The sequence below is a fragment of the Platalea leucorodia genome (genome assembly GCF_965183815.1).
Source record: "Platalea leucorodia genome assembly, chromosome: 4".
In the NCBI taxonomy this organism is placed as follows: Eukaryota; Metazoa; Chordata; class Aves; order Pelecaniformes; family Threskiornithidae; genus Platalea; species Platalea leucorodia.
The window spans coordinates 6,149,458-6,168,952 of NC_138826.1; the positions used below are offsets into that span (position 1 = coordinate 6,149,458).

Here is a 19,495-nt window from a genome sequence, read left to right on the forward strand (position 1 = left end):
AACTCCATGTGCCTGTATCAAAGAGCAAATCCCTATTTATGTTTGGGCTTTACCTGCCTGACCATTACCTTTTTATCCCATTTTTGGACTGCAGCTTGTGAACGCGGTTACAGAGTTAACAAACAAGGGCTGTTAAACCTCGATGCACCTCTGTTTACGTGGAGGCTTTCTTGGGCAGGTCACTGGCTTCTCTCCAAGGCAATCCAGTTTCTCAAGTGAAATTGTGGGTACCGTAATCACCTGGCAAAGAGGAGGAGGAGGAGGAGGTCATCTTACAGTGGGGACTGGAGCTGACAAAAGACGTGGCTTTCACTGAGAGAGAGACACAGGAAGAAGCAAATTCCTGTGAAAACTAGGGTAGGAGATAGAGAAGTAAAATTATGTGCAAAGGACAGGGAGAGAAGGAAGATGATGAACTGCTTGGGGAATGCTGACTTAAAGATGTTTGAGGGATGAGAAGAATCAGGCAGGGAAACAGTCGTAGGCATTTAGTGCTTCATTACCCAGGGTTGTGGAAAGTAAAAAAATGACGTTTATTTCATTTTTTTGAACTGCTACAGAGTGACTGTGCCTGTTTGTGTCTGCAGCTGGGCCTCTGAAAGAGTGAACTGGAAACGCGGAGCTTGGCGCTGCAGCGAAGGATGTGGGAAGCAGAAGGGGTCTGCAGGGATTCGGTGCTGTGGGACGGCTGGGTCACAGGACCCTGCCCAGAAAGAACACAATGCCTACGCTGTGGATCCCTGCCATATAGTTTTCTGCCCCTTCCAGGGTTTAAACTGTAACACAAACCCTGGTGTAAGCCCGACTTCACACCTTCTACTCTGAGGTTGTGCCTGAAAGTCAGAGCACGCTCGCTGAACCCTGTGGTGTCACCAGAGAAGAATCTGATCTGATGTAACGTTGCATGGGAAGCTGCCACAACCACCAGTTGGTCTAGTTAGACAACAGAGCTTCAGTAAAACAAACCAGCCTGTATTGATCAACTGGAAAGAGAAATAAGAAGTGCATGGGCCAACAAGCCAAATATATCCAAGATCTGTAACAGAAAGACAAATTGTCTTTGCAGCCTTTGTCTTCTCATTTTTATAAGTCTGGCTCTGTCTTGCTGTGCCCTGCTCGGTGCTGAAAAGGGGTTTATTCACATGGTTTCTCTGAGGCCTGCTTTAGGGGAGCTCACTGTTAAAAGATATTCTCTAATGGATGCTGCTTTCCACTCTTTGAGAAAAGATACTGTTCCCCAGGAGCCAGAGGTGCTCTACCAGGACAGCGTGTGACAAATTCTTCATGAGACAATACATAATAAATTGAGGATTTTCTTTTATTTTGATTATTTAGCATTCAATATTTGCATTATGGAAGCGCCTGGAGGTTCCAGCTGAGATCAGTGTCCTATTGTTCTAAGCCATGCACAAAAACATGGTCAGAGATGAGGAGCTTACCATCTACACAGATGAAATGGATAAAGGCTGGGAGACAGGAAGCATCTATTATTCTCATTTCATAGCTGGAGAGCTTGGACACAGACAAATTAAGTGCCTTTCCCAGGACTGTGCAGGAAAGCCGATGTAGAAGGGCAGAAAGCATCAAATGTCCAGTATCCCAGTGTAATACCCTGCTCATAAGACACCACGTTTGCTGTTTAAATACATCTTGCAACAGTGTAATAATAACAACAATATTTTTTTTTTTAATCTTTTCCTTAAGACCTGCAAAATGAGATGAGTACCAGAAAGGTTACATGGCTACAAGGCATAACAGTCTGGAGGGAGATGCCACTACAAGACATGGACATGATAGTAGCGAAAATAATCTCTTTTTTTCCAGCTGCTTGGCCTTACTGCCTGAAGAAGTACCTCTTAGAAGATTCTGCTATGCATAATGCAGAGAGAGATCAAAAATTGACAGGCAAAAGTAAGTAATTTGCCACATTCTGTAGCTTAACCAAAATGAGTTTTTTTTGTTGATAAACACCCAGTAAAACTATCTGTTTATGGGCTGGGAACGGCAGCCCCCCCCCTTCCTCTATACATTTTGCTGCAAAAGAACTTGGTAGCCCATCTGCTTCACACTTTTATGGATAATTATTGGATCTACTGGCATTAAAATAAAGAAATTCTTATCTCAATTTTTCAGTTTAGCAGCATCTTGAAGTAATATGTGGTGAGGACTAGTGATGGAAGGCTCCCAGTAGCAGTTTTTATGTTCGAAAGGGTTCGCGTTTATATGAAGTGACTTTCCCCTAAGACACTGACACTTTGCCTATCTTTGAAAAGAAAAAGATTTTCAGAAGTGGGTTCCTATGATTTGCTTCTTTGGCACCCTAAAAAAAAGTTCAAAGCTGCCAGGAAAGGGAGCCATAAATACTTTGGAAACTGGGTAAACATTTTAGCTGCCAGAGTTTGGGTTTAGGCACTTAGCTTTAGAAGAACTTTAATAAAAAAGAAATCTTGGACAAGTATTTAGTTGTATCCAGCATGGTCAAGGAAAAACTTTGGACAGGACGGCTTTGGAGAAGCTTCCCTGGAGAAGCTAAACCCTCAGCGATGTGCGTGGCTGGGTTAGGATCTAGAGGATCTCCCCGTAGTGCTCTAAAACTTTAATGTGTGAGGGTTTTTTTTTAATTTATTTAATTTTTTGTGTTATATTCCTCTTTTCATCAGATAGATAGATAGAAATGTGACAGGTTAGCAGGCCCAGCACCTGGAGAATAGGCCAGTACTGGAGAATTTGCTTCCCTCGGGTACCTGTGGCCTCCCCTGCCATCTGTCTGCAATGTGGCTGGCTCCTCGCTGGGCTCCCATGGAGGAGCCAGTTTCCATCGAGCCCTGACGGCACTGATATCTCCAGCACTTAAAAGAAATGTCAGAGGCTCTGCAAGGATTAGAACTGAGGAGTGCTCAGCAGCTCTGCGTTATGGTTTTTTCTAAGGTGACTTTTCCCACATTACTCGAAGGCATTGGTTGCCTGTCTCACCGCATCTCTCCGTAGACACAAGCTCTTTGTCTTCTGCTTAACTTTCCACCTTCATCCCTAAAAGCCCTTGAGTCGGGCTCTTGCAGATCTGGCCCAGGAGCAGCCTGCAGCCCGGCACATCTTCACCTTACCCTGCCAGGTGAAAGAGGTGCCAGGTGGAAAGGAATTCATCTCCTCGCCTCCGCCCGCCCGGCGGTGGAGCCTTGGCTGAGCCCAGCTGTGCCTTCCCCGCAGCTGGAGCCCCTCGCTCGTCCCCTGCCCCTGTTGAACATTAACTGTATCCGTGCGGAGGGGGGACCAGGGTCCAGCTGACAGCAGTGACAAAGAGCTGGCAGGGCTGAAAGATTCAATTTAACTTTCTTTCTCCTCCCCCGCTTCCATACGCGAGGGGGGACAGCACTGTTCCTGCTTTTGAAACTTGCGGTGCAAAGGAGCATTGGTGTCCTCATTTTCCTTCCTCCCTATTGATGTATCATTGCCAGGATGAAAAAGGACGTCTCAAGAGCTTTTGAAAAAATGGGTGACTACTCAAGACATTTTATAAAGGAGGAAGAATGGGAAAGAAAATAGGACTCGGTAGGGGGTAGAAGGAGCCTGAATGTGTGCCTTGTCTGTCTATTCTTTCGCTTGAAACCTGGAGCTGTTGTTCCTATTTCAGTTCAAACTGTCACCTTTAGTTCATGATGGCTTTACTGCCCTTGCTCCTGAACCTCAACAGATTGGGGCTTATTTACCTATTCACACTCTGCTGTGGAACCTCATTAATAGGCTTATTAGCCACACCATTCACGTGCAGGAGGGCTCACAGAAAGGATCCCAGCCACTTTGAGAGGAGGAGGAAAAAACTGTAAAGAGATTATGCTCTCATTCAGCAGCCTAACTGCTATGAAAGGCTCCCTGGGCCCACTGAGATCTCTTGAAGCCTAAATATGATGACAGAATTGATCCCCCCCCCCCCCCCCCCTTTAATTCCAAACATGCTTCTGCTTTTCTCAGATTGAGGAGCTGAGCTGTTGTGGGCCACTTTAGGAGAATGTGGCTCATTTAAGAGCAAAGGCTGCTATTGATAGACTGCTATCTTTTCATCCCGAAAAAGAATAAATTCTGACAAGTGCTTCCAGACATTGGGAATAGGTGTTCTGATTTGTCATTTTTAGTGGAATGCTTCCTTTTCTTTCAGAGTATGCAAAGATATGGATGAATGGGGAAAGGTATTCCAGCTTCCTGTGTCCGACAATAATTTATGTGAGAATGCGTTAACAATGTTTTCAATGGGCGATGGACATGCCCGGAGCTGGGAAAATTGGATCTTGACTGTGACATCTCAGCTTCTCAATTAGAACATTCAGATGTCTGTTGCTTTAGGAACAAAAATAAAATTAAACCTGTGTTTCTAATCAATTACAAATTTGCCTGCCGGCCCTCATAAAGCCTGCATTGCTGCTGGTGATGGTGGGAAAGTACTTTCTGGGAGGTAAGTACACGTTCTACAGAAAACTCGTTTTCAAGTTCTTGGTGCCTGGAAGTATGTAAATAGAGAGTTACCGTATTCCGTGCGGCCACAGTCCTTGAAAATCCCCTTGATCGATGTTACACACAACTTGTAAAACGTACAGCAGGGCTATGCTTAAATAAAGTAACATTAAATTGATCAACACTGATTTAATTTGAGGCAACCATCACTTATTGATTTTGCTGTCAGGCTGATTTTACAAAGCAAGCATTACACGGACTCTGTATTAGCAACCTTTTAGTTAATGGTATCTAAAGCAAATGTTTTATTAAGCAAATATCACGTTAAGTTATACTGAATTTTGAATACCAATATTATGCGGTTTTAAATCTGTGTGTCCAAGCATATGATGTTTGCATAACTATTTGACAGCCTTCCTTGCTTGGGCACCACGCACACAATTATTAAAGCTGCACTGCCAGGCAAATTCACAAGGCAGCTGAAATCAGGCTTTGCACTGAAAGGCTCCTAAACCGAGAGCGATTTTTTGAGTGGGTGTTATCCAATCATCCTCTCTAGCTGGAACAGGCCACAGGCCAGCCCTGCCTTCCGAGCCAAAAAAACTTCTGGAGAGGTTTTTCGGGGAAAGCTGTTGAGCTGGTACCACGTCTGGGTGAGGGTTTAGATGCCGCCCTGCATCACCCCGCTGCGTGCGGGGAGCCGCCCGGGCCCCGGGAGGCACCAAGCCGGGCTGGCGGTGCCACAGGCCGCGCCGGGACCAGCCCGCCCCGGTGGGACACGCCGCCCTCCCCGTCTTTGCTTTCCAACCCGCTGGAAAAGTTGTAGTGGAGCAACCCGAGCGGGGCCCTGCGGGATCCCCCCCTCCAGCGCCGCGGCCGCTGTGGGATGCGCTTCCCCGGGGAGGCGGCGGGGGGGCCCCCGCTCCCCTCCCGCCCTCTCTTTAACGCTGCTTCTGAGGGTCCCCGCCGGGTGGAAGCAGCCCCGACCGCCGGGCTGCGGTGGCGGCCGAGCGCAGCCCTTCCCCGGCAGCGGGGCCGTGGGGCGGAGGGCGCCGGGCCGGGCCGGGGAAGCGGCTCCGCGCCGCGGCCGCCGCCATTGGCAGAGCCGAGCAGCGCCGTCCAGGAAACGGCTCGGGTTGCAGCGGGGGGAGTGACCGGGGGAGGGAGGAAGGCAGCCGGGGGAGGGAAAAAAAAAAAAAAAAACAAACCCACCCCAAAAAACCCACCCACCCGAGGGGGGTTGTCGGCTTTGACAAAGCTGCGGCGGCTCGGGGCGGGCGGCTGGATGGAGCGGAGCGGCAGCCGCGGCGCTCTGCTCGGCGATGCCCGCGCGGGGGAGGAGGCTGCTGGCGCCGGGCAGGGCGGGCTCGCCCCTCTGAGGCGGTAGCCGCCGCAGCCGAGCGAGGGGACGGGACGGGACGGGACGCCGGGCCGGCTCCTGCCTCGCCTCGCCTCGCCTCCTGCTTTCCCCCCTCCTCCAGCCGCGTCCCGCGGGGGATGCGACCCGCTGCGCCGCTGCGGGCTTGCCAGCCGGCCCCGCCGGGGCTGCCCGCCGAGTGACCGCGGCCGCGGAGGAGTTCCTCCCCGTCCCGGGGAGCCGCTGCTCGGCACCGCGCCTCAGCCCGCCTGTTGCGGGGGAGCGGAGCCTTCCCGCCGAGCTTGCTGGCTGCAGGTAAACGGCACCGGGCTGGGCTGGCCGGGGGAGCGGGGCGGAGGGAAGGTGCAGCCCCTAAAGAGCGAGGCGGTTGCAAGGTGGCGGAGGGCCGGCAGTCCCGGCGCTTCCCCGGTGCCCGCCCGTTGCAGGGAGCGGGGCCTCGCACCTGGTGCACGGCGGCAGCGGGGCGGGCTGTGCCGCTGCGGGGCCGGGGCAGCCCCCGGGGCGGGGTGCGGGTCCGTCGTTCTGTCACTTGACCGGGGGTGAAGCCCGAGCCGCACCGCTGCCCGCTGGGTCCCTGCGGGTCCCCCCCTTCCCGGTTGTCGGATGCAGGGATATCTTTGGGGACGGTTTCCAGCGGTGACAGCGGGCCGGGTCAGCGGGGGGATGAGAAAGGGAGGCTCGGCCGCGGGGGAGCAGAACCCGCCGGTTGGGCGGCCGGCACCGCCCGGACGGGCGGCCCGCAGCCGGGGAGCGGGCGGTGCTGCCCGCCCTGCCCGGGGCAGGGGGGCCGCGGAACGTAACTGCCCCCGCCTGAGGCGGGGGGGAAGAAATCCTCAATGAAATATATATTTAAATGCAAAACGGCCCGTTCAAACAGGGACCCATTATGCGTTTGGTGTGAAACGCTATCAACATTTAAAACTTCATTGTCTCCTTTGTACCAAATCCCTGTAAATCTTCCACTAGCCTTTACTCATTTTCATCTGAAAAGCCTGTTTGGGCTGAATAGACAGCAATCAGCAGCCTCTGGACTTCTCTCTCTCTCTCTGGAATGTCAATTAAAATGCAGATTTTTTTTTTTTTTTCCCCTCCCCTGATCTCTTAGTGGCAAAAGACTTGAGAAAAACAGGATAGTCCTGGAAAGCAAATGAAAGAAGTTCAAACAATGCAAAAGTACTGAAGCTGCCAGCCGGTTCCCATTAGTCCTCCAGAATTAATGTTTAATAGCTGTGATACTCAGATTTGCTTGGAGATTGAGCTATGATGAAGAGTCTTGTTAGATATATATGTGTGTCTATATATTTATAGACGCATATATATTTCTGTGTGTGTGTATGCGTATATAAAGCTGTTAGCTTTAAAGCTTCGTGTACCTGGGTTTTTCTGATGAAGCTACTGGGCTTTTAGGGCGCTTGAGATTTCTTCGGGGGGGAGGATCCATATTTCATTCAGATTTTGCTGTTCCCTGCCTAATAGAGAAAGATGCTGAAGCGTTATACAATGAGCAATGTATTGATTTGGTTAACGTACTCTACAAATTGTACTCTCCCTGGGGAGCGATAAACATCTTATAAACAACAATGGAAGCAGATTAAAAAGAACACTGAGCATTGAATTTAATTAATGCCACTGCTGAACAAGTACTACTTGTTTGTGTGTGTGAGTGTGTTTAAACTGAAGTAGAGCTTGGAGGAATTTGGTTGGGCTCCCAAACCAGTCTGCTTTCCCATGCTTGTCAGTTTGGCAAAGAAATTTGGGCAGGTATGTGACGAGGTGAAAATTGACTTGATGAGCGAGTGGCAAGGAGAGCCATCAATCATTGGAGGCTGACAACTCCTCCCCAAAGTGTAGGCTGAGAAGAGAGACAGAGTTCCCTTTCAAGGGGAAAAATAAACACTACGTGTGGCTTTCACTGAGTCTGAGACTCCAGGAGGGATTATGGTATTGTAGTCAGGAAGCCAGAATTGTGGAGGCCAAAAAGCATGCTGGGGCTGTGTTCCAAACATTGAGATAGAGGTACATAATTATCCAGCGCAGGAGGTCTTTCCAGAGGCTCGTCCCCCAGCAACTGTGGCGATTTAACTACGAAAAGAATTTGGTTTCGCTTCATCTTCCTTGGACTCCCGCTTCTTTTGGGAAAGGGCAATCCTTGAACCCTCGTTGCTGTCGTGGTGGTAAAAAGTGGTTTGGCTCTATGGATGGGTCGAGAGCTCTGATTTTCGCTTTGCTACACCTTTGCAAGCCACGGGTTTGAATTTTCTGCTGCCCTGTGGATGAAGAGTCCTTTCTTTCTGCTGGCAGATGTTCAGGTGCAGAAGCTGGCAAAAATCTTCAGGTGAGAAGACGCGTGGTCAAGTAGCCTTGTGCTGCACTTCAGGACTTAGGATGAGGGTAGGAACCACAAATGTGCTTTCAAATGGCATTTAACGTAGCCTGAAAATCTTAAACAGCTGAAATGTAAGTGGAATTAATGCTCTTAAAGAAGAGTCTGGAATATATGCTAGCGTTCCGGTGTGTTTTCTTTTTGCAAAATTATGATTAAATTTTGCGTTTATGTACATAGCCTTTAATCGGGTTTTACAGAATGATTTACGGAAATGAAATTAGCAGTACATCCAGTCTGTTAATTAGCATTTCTACCAGCTTTACAGCTGGATAAACTGAGCTACAGAGCTGTGGCTGTCAGACGGCGAGTCGGGCGGTTGACCTGGGTGGTAGAGTTGAGGAGGGCTTTGCTCCAGTCCTTCACCAAATGCAGACTGGTCCCGGGAACAGAGCTCTCTTCAGTTCTACACCTGCTCTGCGCTTATTTAGAGAAGTGCTCGGCGAGCTCTTTGCAAATGTTTTTGCCGTGGTCTGGTGGTGTTTTCACTGGAGATTTAATAGTGGTTGCTAGCTTGTGGTCTGGGATGCTCACGCTGTGCTCAGATCTCTAAAGGAGGGACAGAGCTTGGAGCTGATATCAGTTGAGGTAAAAAAAAGCTTGCCCTGAAGTATCAGGGATTCGCCTGAAATACCGTGTATTAATTATTTTCCCCAAGTGCCGCCTTTATGTCATGTAAAATCTGTTTCTACTGACTCCAGAAGTTATTGTATCTAGTACCCAAGATAAAAAGATGCTTCAAGAGTGTTTCTGTCCTTAGCACTGTGAACTTGGTTTATACATGCAGGTAGCAAAAGGCTAATAAAATCTAAGTAAACTTTTTGATAGTTGGCTTTATAACGGGGTAATATTTGTCCATGTTTGTGTGTACTGTATGCTGAGGTACCACATCCAAATGACACAGAGTTTTGAGAAGTTTGCCTTTATGGCTATGCTTTCCCCCTTTTTTTGGTGTTTATTTGTTTGTTTTTAAAGGGTGAGGGCAGGAGGGAAAGAGAGTGGTTTATGTTATTTTGCCCTTCAAGATGAGTGCTCTCTAAGCTTCAGTTGGGTTTCATCACATCTAAGATGAATTATTGGCCAGATTAGAACGATTGCTGCAGTTACTTGTTTTATCCGTTCACTGAGGTTTACCATCTTTTATTTTTGAAGCGGAAAATCAGGTCTAATTTTCTGGTTGAGCTGTTAAATCACCCTCTGAGGATGCTCTTCTGACCCTCACCTGGCATCTCAGTGTGGTGGCAACAGGGTCCCCTGAAGGGAGTTTCAACTTTCTTTGATACCGCTTCTCTCTTCCATCAGCCCTTGCCTGGATTACCAGTTAACTCCATCCATTTAAATTAGTTTTACTGTGAATAAAATAGACTTTTTTTTTTTTTTTTTTCTCCATCTGAAAAATATACATCAATAAGCATCGTTGAGAGAGAGAAGAGAAACGTGTGTGCGCTCTGTTTAGCATATATGAATGGAAAACGATGCTGGGGAGATTCCCCTGTGAAACTGCAATCCGTACCACGCTTTATACAGATTTTAATTGCCTGTAATGGAATGTAGCTAACCAGTATCCCTGCAAAGACTGGAGCCTTTCACCTGTACAGAACTCTCAGGCTTTAAAAGGACACTGAACAGAGTCAGAAGAAGGTACATCCATAAGGGAGCTGGAAGTCCTGCGGTGAAATAGTTTTACAGATTTTCCAAGTCTAAAGAGTATTTTTCAACTGTTTTTCTTGTGGAAAATTACTGAATTCTTGCAAATTCAGCTGGCTGCAGAACTGCCTAGGTGAAGGAATGAAAAACAAGGCAAACTTACATAAACCTTCAAACAATAACAAGAATATAATCTGTATAATTGTGGTAATTTTGTAGCATTACAGGTTATGTGCCTGCACATGTGTGTGCCTCTCGTTTTTTGAAAACTATATATTTTTCTGTCAGTAAAATAGCTCTCTAAATATGTGCTGAGAAGTGATTTTGTGAAAACAAGGAGGACTTGGTTACGCCTCAGGTGATGATGGAAACTGCTAACAGAAAATGAAAAGTCACTCACTTTTCACATATTCTTCAAGCTGGAAAACTATTTTTCCCATCCTTCTCCTCCCCTCCCTCTCACCTCAGCTCTGTTCGGGGCTTTCTGAAGTTTTTTGGTTTGTGTTTTAAGATGTTTTCGCTGACAGTGTTAAATCTCTCTCTTCCCCACAGCAGCAGCTGTCGTTCCAAGGGAGGAGGTATTACCCTGGCCGAAGGCACTGCTTTCTCTCCATGCTTCTCTAGAGGTGTTCAGATGGGATTAAAGTCCACATGGAGATATGGAAGTGGACCAGGAATTTACTGTAAAAAGATGGTCAGCTGGGATTCGGGTTGCCTTATCTGCCTGGTGGTGGTCACCATGGCTGGACTTTGCCTGGCTCGCCCTTCGTTTAATTTAGTTGTTGAAGACACCACACTGGAACCTGAAGGTAAGTCACTCTAGAATCCTTAATTCCGCCAAGTAAGTTTAATTTTAAATGCCTGAACATCCGAAATAGAAGTCAACGTCTTTATGTGCTTTGGTAAATCTAAGGCAAGTAACAGATTAGCCCTCAAGAGTTATGTTTTTTGACTTTTCCTGCTCACACATGGGCTTTGTTCATGCAAGCATGCGTTTATTTAATCTTAGGCAAGCAAGTGGTGTCAGTGATTTCACTTGGGACTGTCATCACGTTGTATAATCAAAGTGTACAGCTGAAAGTTTTCAGGAATGGGTCTTTAAGGAAACCAGTCTGTTGCACTTACATATGTGTTACAGGTTGCTATCTCAAGGAACGAAATGGCTGTATGGCTGCATGTCTTTGTGGTTGTCTTAACCTGAGAAGTTCAGAGGAAAATAAATCCCAATAGTTTTCAACCACGTGGCCTGAACATTTAATTTTGCCAGGCACTCTGCAAAAGTGGTGGTGCAGCTTTATGGGTGTTTGTACTTACTTAGACTAAATTTCCCTATTGCTGTTAATATCCAAGAACAATCGGTACAGCGTCTGGATTGCAAGTTCTGGAAGTGCAAGTGTTGAATGGCAAGGACTGCAGTTTATGACTGTGGAAGCAAAGGCTAACCGAGACCTTTACATTGGAAGAGGTGTTTTGATAAAATCTCCAATTTTCAGCCTGCACCTGTTGGTGTGTTGTTCTAGGTATATCCCTTCCTCAGGCTTTGCAAAGTGGTTTTCTTCTTTAAAGAGCTACGGAGGGGCTGCTTTTTTTATTGTCGTGAGCTGATTGTATTTAAGAATGATTTTACTGTATTGTGTAGGATCTTTCCTGCTCTCTGATTGCCTTGGGGGGAAAGTGAGGCTTCCTTCATAAGGTTTTATCTGTCCTCTGGAGGAGTGATTACATTTCTAATAACTCAACTGTCAAACCAATGTAATAGTCCATAGAGCATTTCTGATCCGGCAAGCTTGCTGGAGAGAATTTGGCCTTTACACGTTCTACTACTCGTGTCCACGGATACAGCTTTGTTTTTATTTAATACATTTTCATGCAAAACTTATTTGTTTCTATCCACTGCCTCTAAAAATAGACGTCACCAGCTAACACAATTTTAGAATCCGTTCCAAGTACATTTTTATTGATGGCAGGGGATGAACTATTTAGAGACTACGAGCCCTCCTCCCTAGCAAGCATTCCTGAAAAAAATTAACAAAGTATAGCAATATTGTCATCTGTCAGCCATGGAAATTGTTGATATTGAAGATTTTTGTGTGGTTTTTTTTTTTTTTTTTTTTCTTTTGAAGGTAACTCGAGGATTAAAACTCTCATCCCCACTTACTGTTTGACTTGTTAATTGCACATCTGGTGCCTTTTTGGCTCTTCAGAGGAAGGACAAAATAATGAATAATTCTGGTTTCAGATGAGTTGTTTGTAGTGAGGTCCCCTCATTCTAGGGTTAAATCAGAAAGAATGTGATTGCATGAGTGGTGGAGTATTTTACAGGGAGAAAAGTAATAGTTTTTGAATGATACCTGATAATTTTTCAGCTTTTCAGGGAAAAAATAGCTTTTATTATTTTAAAATGTACAGTTTAAAAATATGTTTCTTCCACAGTGAGTATCCAGGGGGTGGAATCTGGGTTTTATCAAAGAGTAAATTGTTAGAAAGGTTTTAAAACTTCTTCCCTGGGCAGGAATGTTACTGACATGAAACAATTTTAGACGTGAGAACCCAAATCATTACCAGAAATGGGGGGGGGAGGGGGCGGGAGAACCACTTCTAAGTTAATGATATAATAAGAGCTTTTATGCTGCAGAATACAGGGAATTGTGTGGGATTTATATCTGAGATTTGGGAAATAAAACCTCCTTTATGTACTTCATTAAACCCCTTTAAAAAAAATACCAAGTTTTTACACAATCACCTACTCTGGGTTCCATCACTGCCACCCACCACAAGCTCTCCAAGCTGAAAACAAAACAAAAAACCCTTCAAAAAAATCTTTTTCAAAGACAAAGCAGACTTCTTTTTTGATTTAGTAAATGCCAAACATTTTGGCCACAGCTAATTTGGGGCATCAGGTGCTTTAATAATGTAAATTTTTGGTAGAGCTGCTGACTGTGCAGCCATTAGAGCTATGACATTTCATACCAGCTGAGCAGGTCGACAGGGCCATGACCTTTGGTGACACATGTTGATCTGTTCCTTAGTCTTCCTTCATGGACATGCCCTAAATTTTGTCTTTTTTTTTTATGTTAGGTGCTTTTATTGTAACTATTTATTGTCTTAGTGACTCAGAATATTCAAAGAGCTGTATGCAACGTTAACAGGAATTGAGATTGTGGCTTTTTGTTCCCTTGATTGTAATAGAGAATATACTCTTGTCTCTTAGCTAAACATAACTTTAGGAACATTTGCAACCGTTTTCTTCAGAGTATCTGGTTAAGTATGTACTTTAGTACAAGCAGTATTTATCTAATGGGGTAATCAACTACATGGATGCATGCAGGATACGTGCAAGACATTGCCATGCATCAAGGTACTTTTGGTTATCCGCGGTCAATCTGATCTCTTTGGTAGCACGTTTCTGTCAGATGCTTTTATAAAACGCCGGACTCGTTGAGTTCTGAATCTCATCTGTGACCATTAGATATTACTCCGGTACATATGAAAGTATTTACACTGAAGATGGTACCTTGAGCCATGGTAAATTACAATGTCAATATTGATTTTGTGGGCCCTCACTAAGGGCTGGATCCTGAGTGTGGTTGTTACTGGTTGTGGTGCTTTCTTCCTTAAGCAACGGTGGTAAAATTTGAGACTGTTAAGCAGTGTGAGCAGAAACAGGACCTGTAGGAGTTAGTTTGGGGACTGTATTATGTCTTGCATCAAGTGTCTACATATATGTGTTTTATCCTAGGGAGTATAAAGACTTTCTGCATTTAAACATTTAGAAGTAAGTCCACCCCAGTGTGTACAAAGGAGCCATTCTCTTTCTGTGTACCCAGGCTATGAAGGCCTTTGATGATAGCCAACATTTCAAAAGGGCTCTGACCGCACACACAGGTTGAAGGGTTACTTTGTGAACTGAATAATTAGTTTAGACATATATTTGATAAATAGCAAGCTCTCCCTTGACCTTCCCTTGCCCAAGCTGTGTGTTATCGTTCTGCTGGGTAGCTAATTTAGTCTCTTCCCCACATGCAATGCCTTGACACTGTCCTTGGAGCACCCACTCAGAGCCCTCGCCTGGGCCGGTAACAATTGTGTTTCAGTTCTTTTAATTTAGGTCAAATTTCAAAGGACTAATTTAAGCTTTCCACAAGGGACAGCCTAATTCTGTGTCCTGTGGAAATCACGGTAGTTCAAAAAGGCCTTAAATGTGTGTTTGGGAGGTTCCTAGGAGCAGCACTGAAAGAGAGAGACCTTCTGTAATGAGTGATGTGTGCTTATGGTGGGCTCTGAAGTGAGTAACGAGTTGTCATTTGGGTTTTAACTCAGTCACAGCTATTTGCTGGCACTAAACAACATACAAAGATAAACACATTCAGTGCGGTACCCAGAGCAATACCTTCCTTTTTGTAAAAGTGTTGCATCACATAAGCAACATATCTTAATTTTTGTAAAAATGTTGGCAATGCTTAAAGGTTAACATCACCTGTGGTCACAGTGGTTAGCACAGTCCACTTGGAGATCCTTCGTTAGCCACCGCGACCTGCCTGAATCGGGATGTGGGGTCTTGCAAGGTGCTTCTCAGGCTCCCAGGGAGCAGGCAGGGCTGCAGCATGTGGAGGAGGGATGCGGTGGCGGTGGGATGTCCCCTGTCCCACCGGGAGCAGCCTGCTCCCCATCCCGGGGTGCCCCCATGAGTCCTCTCCATGCTGGTGCCACCCTGCTGTGAGGTTGCAGGGCTGGTGGGACCCTGCATGGTGGTCATCTTCCTGGGGCAGAGGCGATGGAGAAAGCACCAGGATGCTCCTTCCAATTTGGTAGGAAACATAAAAGCAAAAAGTTCACCCAGGATTTCCTTGTTACCTTTTTTTCCACAAGAGCAGTGGCTTTGATAGCTGCAAGTTATGATTAACAATTCAAAGTGATTAGTTAAATTGGAGTGGTTTTTTTTTTTTTTTTTTTTTTTTTTTTTTTTTTTTTTAAGGGCGGGCAATTGTCACAGCCCATTATGGAGGAATGTGACATCCCCACAGCTTCGGGTGAGGGCTGGATGCCCTTTCAGAGATCCGGTTCAGTAAGTTATTTGGCCCAGTACAGGAATTGCTAGCTGAGATTCTGGGGAATTGTACAAGCAGCCAGATTAAATCAGTCTTAATGTGTCCATTCTGCGTTTAAAATCCGCAGTCCTTTAGCAGAGGCATGGTCTTGAGCTGCAGACTAATCGGCCATGGGTAGGGTTGTTATTTACAGTCGGTGATGATGAGACACTGGGAGTTGGTAATGTGTCAGCGTGGCAACTATTTTGCAAAGTAGCACAAATAATTGCACATTTCAGGCTTATCTGCCATATTTTACAATTGCAGCTTTTTGAAGAAGAAAAATAAAGTTAACTGTTAGGAATTTGGCGGGTTTTTTTGAGACAGAAGATTTTCAAAGATGCTGAGTTGTGGTTTTTTCTTTTTTTCTTTTTTTTTTTTTTTTTTTAAAACCACTTGTATAGATAAAACCCCAAACCAGCCACCAGCTCCAATGGATGTGTAGTTTTTTAATGTTAAAATAGTTCTTCATTGGCAGAGAACAAATTTCAGGCTATAGTAACTTTTTTGACAGGCAAGCTACAAACCTTTGAAAGCAGAATTTACAATGAAAATGCTGACAACTCCAGTTACGCAAGGTTGTGTATGCCTGAGACGATGGACTATTGTGGTGTTTTAATAATAACCATAGCATAGCTGTTCATGAGCATATTTCTATATCCAGCTTCTGTAGAAGTGATCACTTGCCTTTATACAAATACATTCAAAGATTAGTATTTTCTTAGAATGAATATTTAGTTTAGGAACAGATGGGAGTGCGAGAAAAATACTTAGCCGTCCCTTTTTCTGTCATCAATAGAGAAAAATTCCTTACTAGAGGGGTCAGATTTTTAAGTGTTAAACATTTGTGAGTCCTCAAGGTTGAAGTTTTAGAGTGAAAGTGGAGACTTCCTTCGAAGCAGCACTCCTTAGCAATATAAATCCAAGTTTTTAAAAGAACCGTCGCCCACTTAGGCAAGTTAGGTCTTGTCAAACCAGGTGCACTATTACAAATAGACTAGCAGAGAAAATTTATTTTGGTGTAGATAAGCAAGTGCAGAATTCATGCTGAAAAGACATCAGGAACCCAAAACATGTCTGAAACCATGAAGAGTCTGGAGTTTTGCACCAGTGTGACTGAGGGTTTGGTTCCTTGGTCGCAGGCTGGGCATGCTGTGCTCCTCCATCTCAGCTCATCAGGTGGGAGCATCTTCTGCAGGGTCAGGACACGCTGATTTGTGTCTGTGGTGGCTATGGGAAACTGGACAATACTTGCTTTGGCATGGAGCCTGCCAGGGTAAAATTATCCTTACAGCAATTTGGGAACCTATTTGAAATTCAGATCTTTGAATTTAGGTTCAGCACATTGCGCTGTGAGTCTGCAGCGTTTTTTGGGGGGGATTTGGCACAAAGTGCCCCCAAAATCAGAGATGCCGTCTTGTAGTACTGGGGACTAAACTGGCTTTTAAACTGATTGAAAGAGAAGTTGGAGCAACTTTGAATACAGGCAAATCTTAAATAAAGACCAGATTTGCAAGAGTGCAGCAGCCAACGGCTCCTGTTATAATTACGAAATGCGCGCTGGGAGCGCTGAGCTGTTCTGGAAGTTTGGCCCTTCGGGTTTCAATCGGAGTCGAGAGCGTCAGCGAAACTGCGTCGGCATTTACTGCTTGGGGACTGCACCTCTCAACGAGGACAGTTGCAAAATAAGATATTCCGTAAAGGGTAAATATTTATGTGGATTTTTTTTTTAAAAACTTTTAAAAACAGGTTATAATTTATATACCAATTATGTACATCTCCAGGTTCTCCTTTCCCGTCTCTTAATTATCACTGCTGGTTTTTTTTTTTTTTTTGGAAAAAGAACCCCTTTTTTTTAGGGGTTTGGTTTTCCTGGACCTACTTCTGAGTATCAGGGTGATCAGCACCTGGTATAGAGATGTGTCTCATGGGCTTCACTTTCTGCTGGTTCAGGTCCTTTTGCTGCTTGTCACTGCACAAATGACATTATCTGTATGGAAGAGAGGGACAGAAAGGCAAACTAAGTGCTAGCTGAATTCTACCGTCCCGCTTCCTTCACTTGCCTTGCTATTATTATTATTTTAATTGTAATTTTAAAATGACTGTAAGTGAAAGCATTTGGTGAACCTCGGCGAAGCTGAGGAGTTGTGAGATCTGACCTACTTTCACTCCCCTCCTCGCATGCCGTTGCAAGTTGCGTGTAATTATTGCTTTTCCTCCCCCGCCAAAGAACTGGCTCATCAGTTTGGGACATAAACCGATGTCGAGCAGCCTCGCAAAGCGCCTTACGGTAGCAAAGCCACAAGAACTGAGAGGAGGGGAGGATTCTTTTGTACCAAGGAAACTGCTTGCGTTTGTGAGGGTTTACTGGGAAGGGCAATGTGCTGGGGCGCTGGAAGGGAGAAAAAGGAGGATGAGAAGCTGGTTGGGGAGGAGAAAATCATATTTTGGCTGTATTTTAATTTTTTTTCTCCTAGCTTTTCATGAGTTTCTATTGAAAGTAGTTTTGTGACATGGTAGCTATCACCTCAGGCTTTCTCCCAAGGGGGCTCCGAGCGGGGTTTGGAGTTGGATGCTGTGGCTGGGCAGGCCTTAGCAGTCTGCACTGGCTGGGCCCAGTCTGTAGGAGGTTAAATTGTGGTTGGGTGGAACAGAACTTGATCAGGGCGCCATGCTGAAACTTAGTTTTTAAACGGAATAAAAAGCTGTGGTGTAGGAAAAACGACGTAAGGTTCACGATAGTCTTTCTTTAGGGTGGCCTGTATGGGTGCGCAGGGGCCCAGGTGAGCTGCTGGCAGGGCCGGCTGCTGGGCAGCCCGGGAGAGCCTGCTCCTGTGAGACTCGCTTTGCAAGTTTAAGTGCCCTGCTCAGTGTCTCCGTGTTGCAATGTTTAATGTGTTTCAAGGAAAGTAATATGACTTATAATTCTGAATGCCACCCAACAGTTCTTAAAAATCATTTTAAAACCCCGGGTTAAATTTTGAGCAGTTCTTGAGCTTGGTTCTATTAAACATAGCTTAATCATGAAAAATAATCATGTTTAGATATTACCGTGTTGAAGTACCCAGATTTGTCCGGTATTGTTTACTCACCAGGGTAGCACAGGTATTTCAGACGTGCAGGATTAACATGGAGGCTCTGCAATAAATCCGCAGCGCACCGCTGCTCAGTAATAGCCCTTCTCCTAACAATTCAGAAGCGTTTGAGCCATCTTCCATTAGTATGGCAAAGTGCCCAGGAGCCACTGCTGCAGTGAGGAGTGAGGAGCTGTCGGCAAGTTAAAAATAACCCTTGTCATGTAAATGGTTGTGGGCCACCTGGAAGTGCAGATAGCCAGCCTAGCTTTTAACTTCAGGGCTTGTTCTGCTGCGCCTTCCTTGTCCCCAGGTACCACTGGCGACTGTTCTCTGTGTGGAGCTGGAATTAAATTAGCTCTGATGTCTTTTGACTAAATGTTGCTCTCGGTTAACAGGGAGCCTGGTATGCCTTGAAGCTTTGAAGTACTTGGAGAATATCCTATGGTTTATATGCGTTGTGGATAGGACTTTCAAAAGTGCTGAGGGAATGCTTTGGGGATATTGTTTCCAGTGACTTTTTTTTCAAATCCCACTTTAGGAAGCGGGGGAAGATGAATTTCAGGGGAACAGGCAAGATGAGACTTCCAGGCAAGCTGCTAAAATTAAGAGGATTTGTATAGTCAAGTAAAAATGGGAGCGTGTACAAAAGAAACAACTGCTGACTTGCTTATAGGGAATCTGAATAGATGTTCTCTGCATCCAGAACTAACACTCCAACATGAAATTGTGCAATTTTTAACCTCAGAGTTGTAATTTATTTCTTTTGCATGTTGAGTAGTAATAGTTCTGAGCGTGGCTTTCGGCAAACCTGGAAGGAAAAGGTTGTGTTTTTATGTTTGGGTTTATGCTATGTTCTGTTATGTTTTTATGTTGCTCTTGAAATGCAAATAAAGAACCTGAAAAAAGCTACAGATTGGAATAGATGCAAGAAAATATTAAAACCAAGAAAAACTCTTAGCAACTAAATATACGTGCTCATACCTTTTCCCAAGGCTGTATATCTTATATGGAGCCTTTCCTAAGCAGACTTTAATGCTAAGTTGGACAACGGGAGTTGGTTAAATTGCTCTGCCACTTGGTTATGTGCAGAATACAGTCAGGAAGATTTGATGTTCTGCTGTTGCTGAAAGTAGAAGCAATGAGAAAATGATCCTAGTCTTGGATTCTGCTTTTTAGAGAGAGGTTAATTTTTTTTCAGCTTTTCATTTGAGGTTCTGGCAAAAGGTGATACATTTCCCCTTTGTATTGTATAATAGATTACATGAGAAGGCTCTTCTGTAATGAGTTTGAAGAGTAGTTAATTATTTTTGAGATTGTGTTACATGTGTGTTCGGCTTATATTGTACTCCCCAGTTCACTTACTCTATTACTTCAGGCAGCCGATGGAGCTTATGGCTTGAACAGAAATGGTCAAGGTTTGATGCCTGGAACCAAAGGTTCAAATCCTGAGGATGGCCTATTGCTTCTCATCATACTG

The 19,495-nt window shown here is 45.1% G+C and overlaps 1 protein-coding gene across 6 annotated transcripts in view; it reads left to right on the top strand.

The window, feature by feature from the left end:
• Positions 1 to 10,473: 10,473 nt before the first annotated feature.
• FGFR2 (fibroblast growth factor receptor 2) overlaps positions 10,474 to 19,495 on the top strand; it is a gene marked incomplete at both ends in the record, with an annotated part of 81,397 nt that continues 72,375 nt past the window's right edge. For 4 of the 6 annotated variants that reach the window (XM_082310631.1, XM_082310629.1, XM_082310628.1 and 1 more), the window contains one exon: positions 10,546 to 10,663. In XM_082310631.1, the coding sequence (XP_082166757.1) occupies positions 10,546 to 10,663 (118 nt within the window). Of the gene's footprint in view, positions 10,664 to 19,495 lie in introns of all 6 variants that reach the window. The other 2 variants (XM_082310626.1, XM_082310627.1) reach the window with 2 other exon arrangements.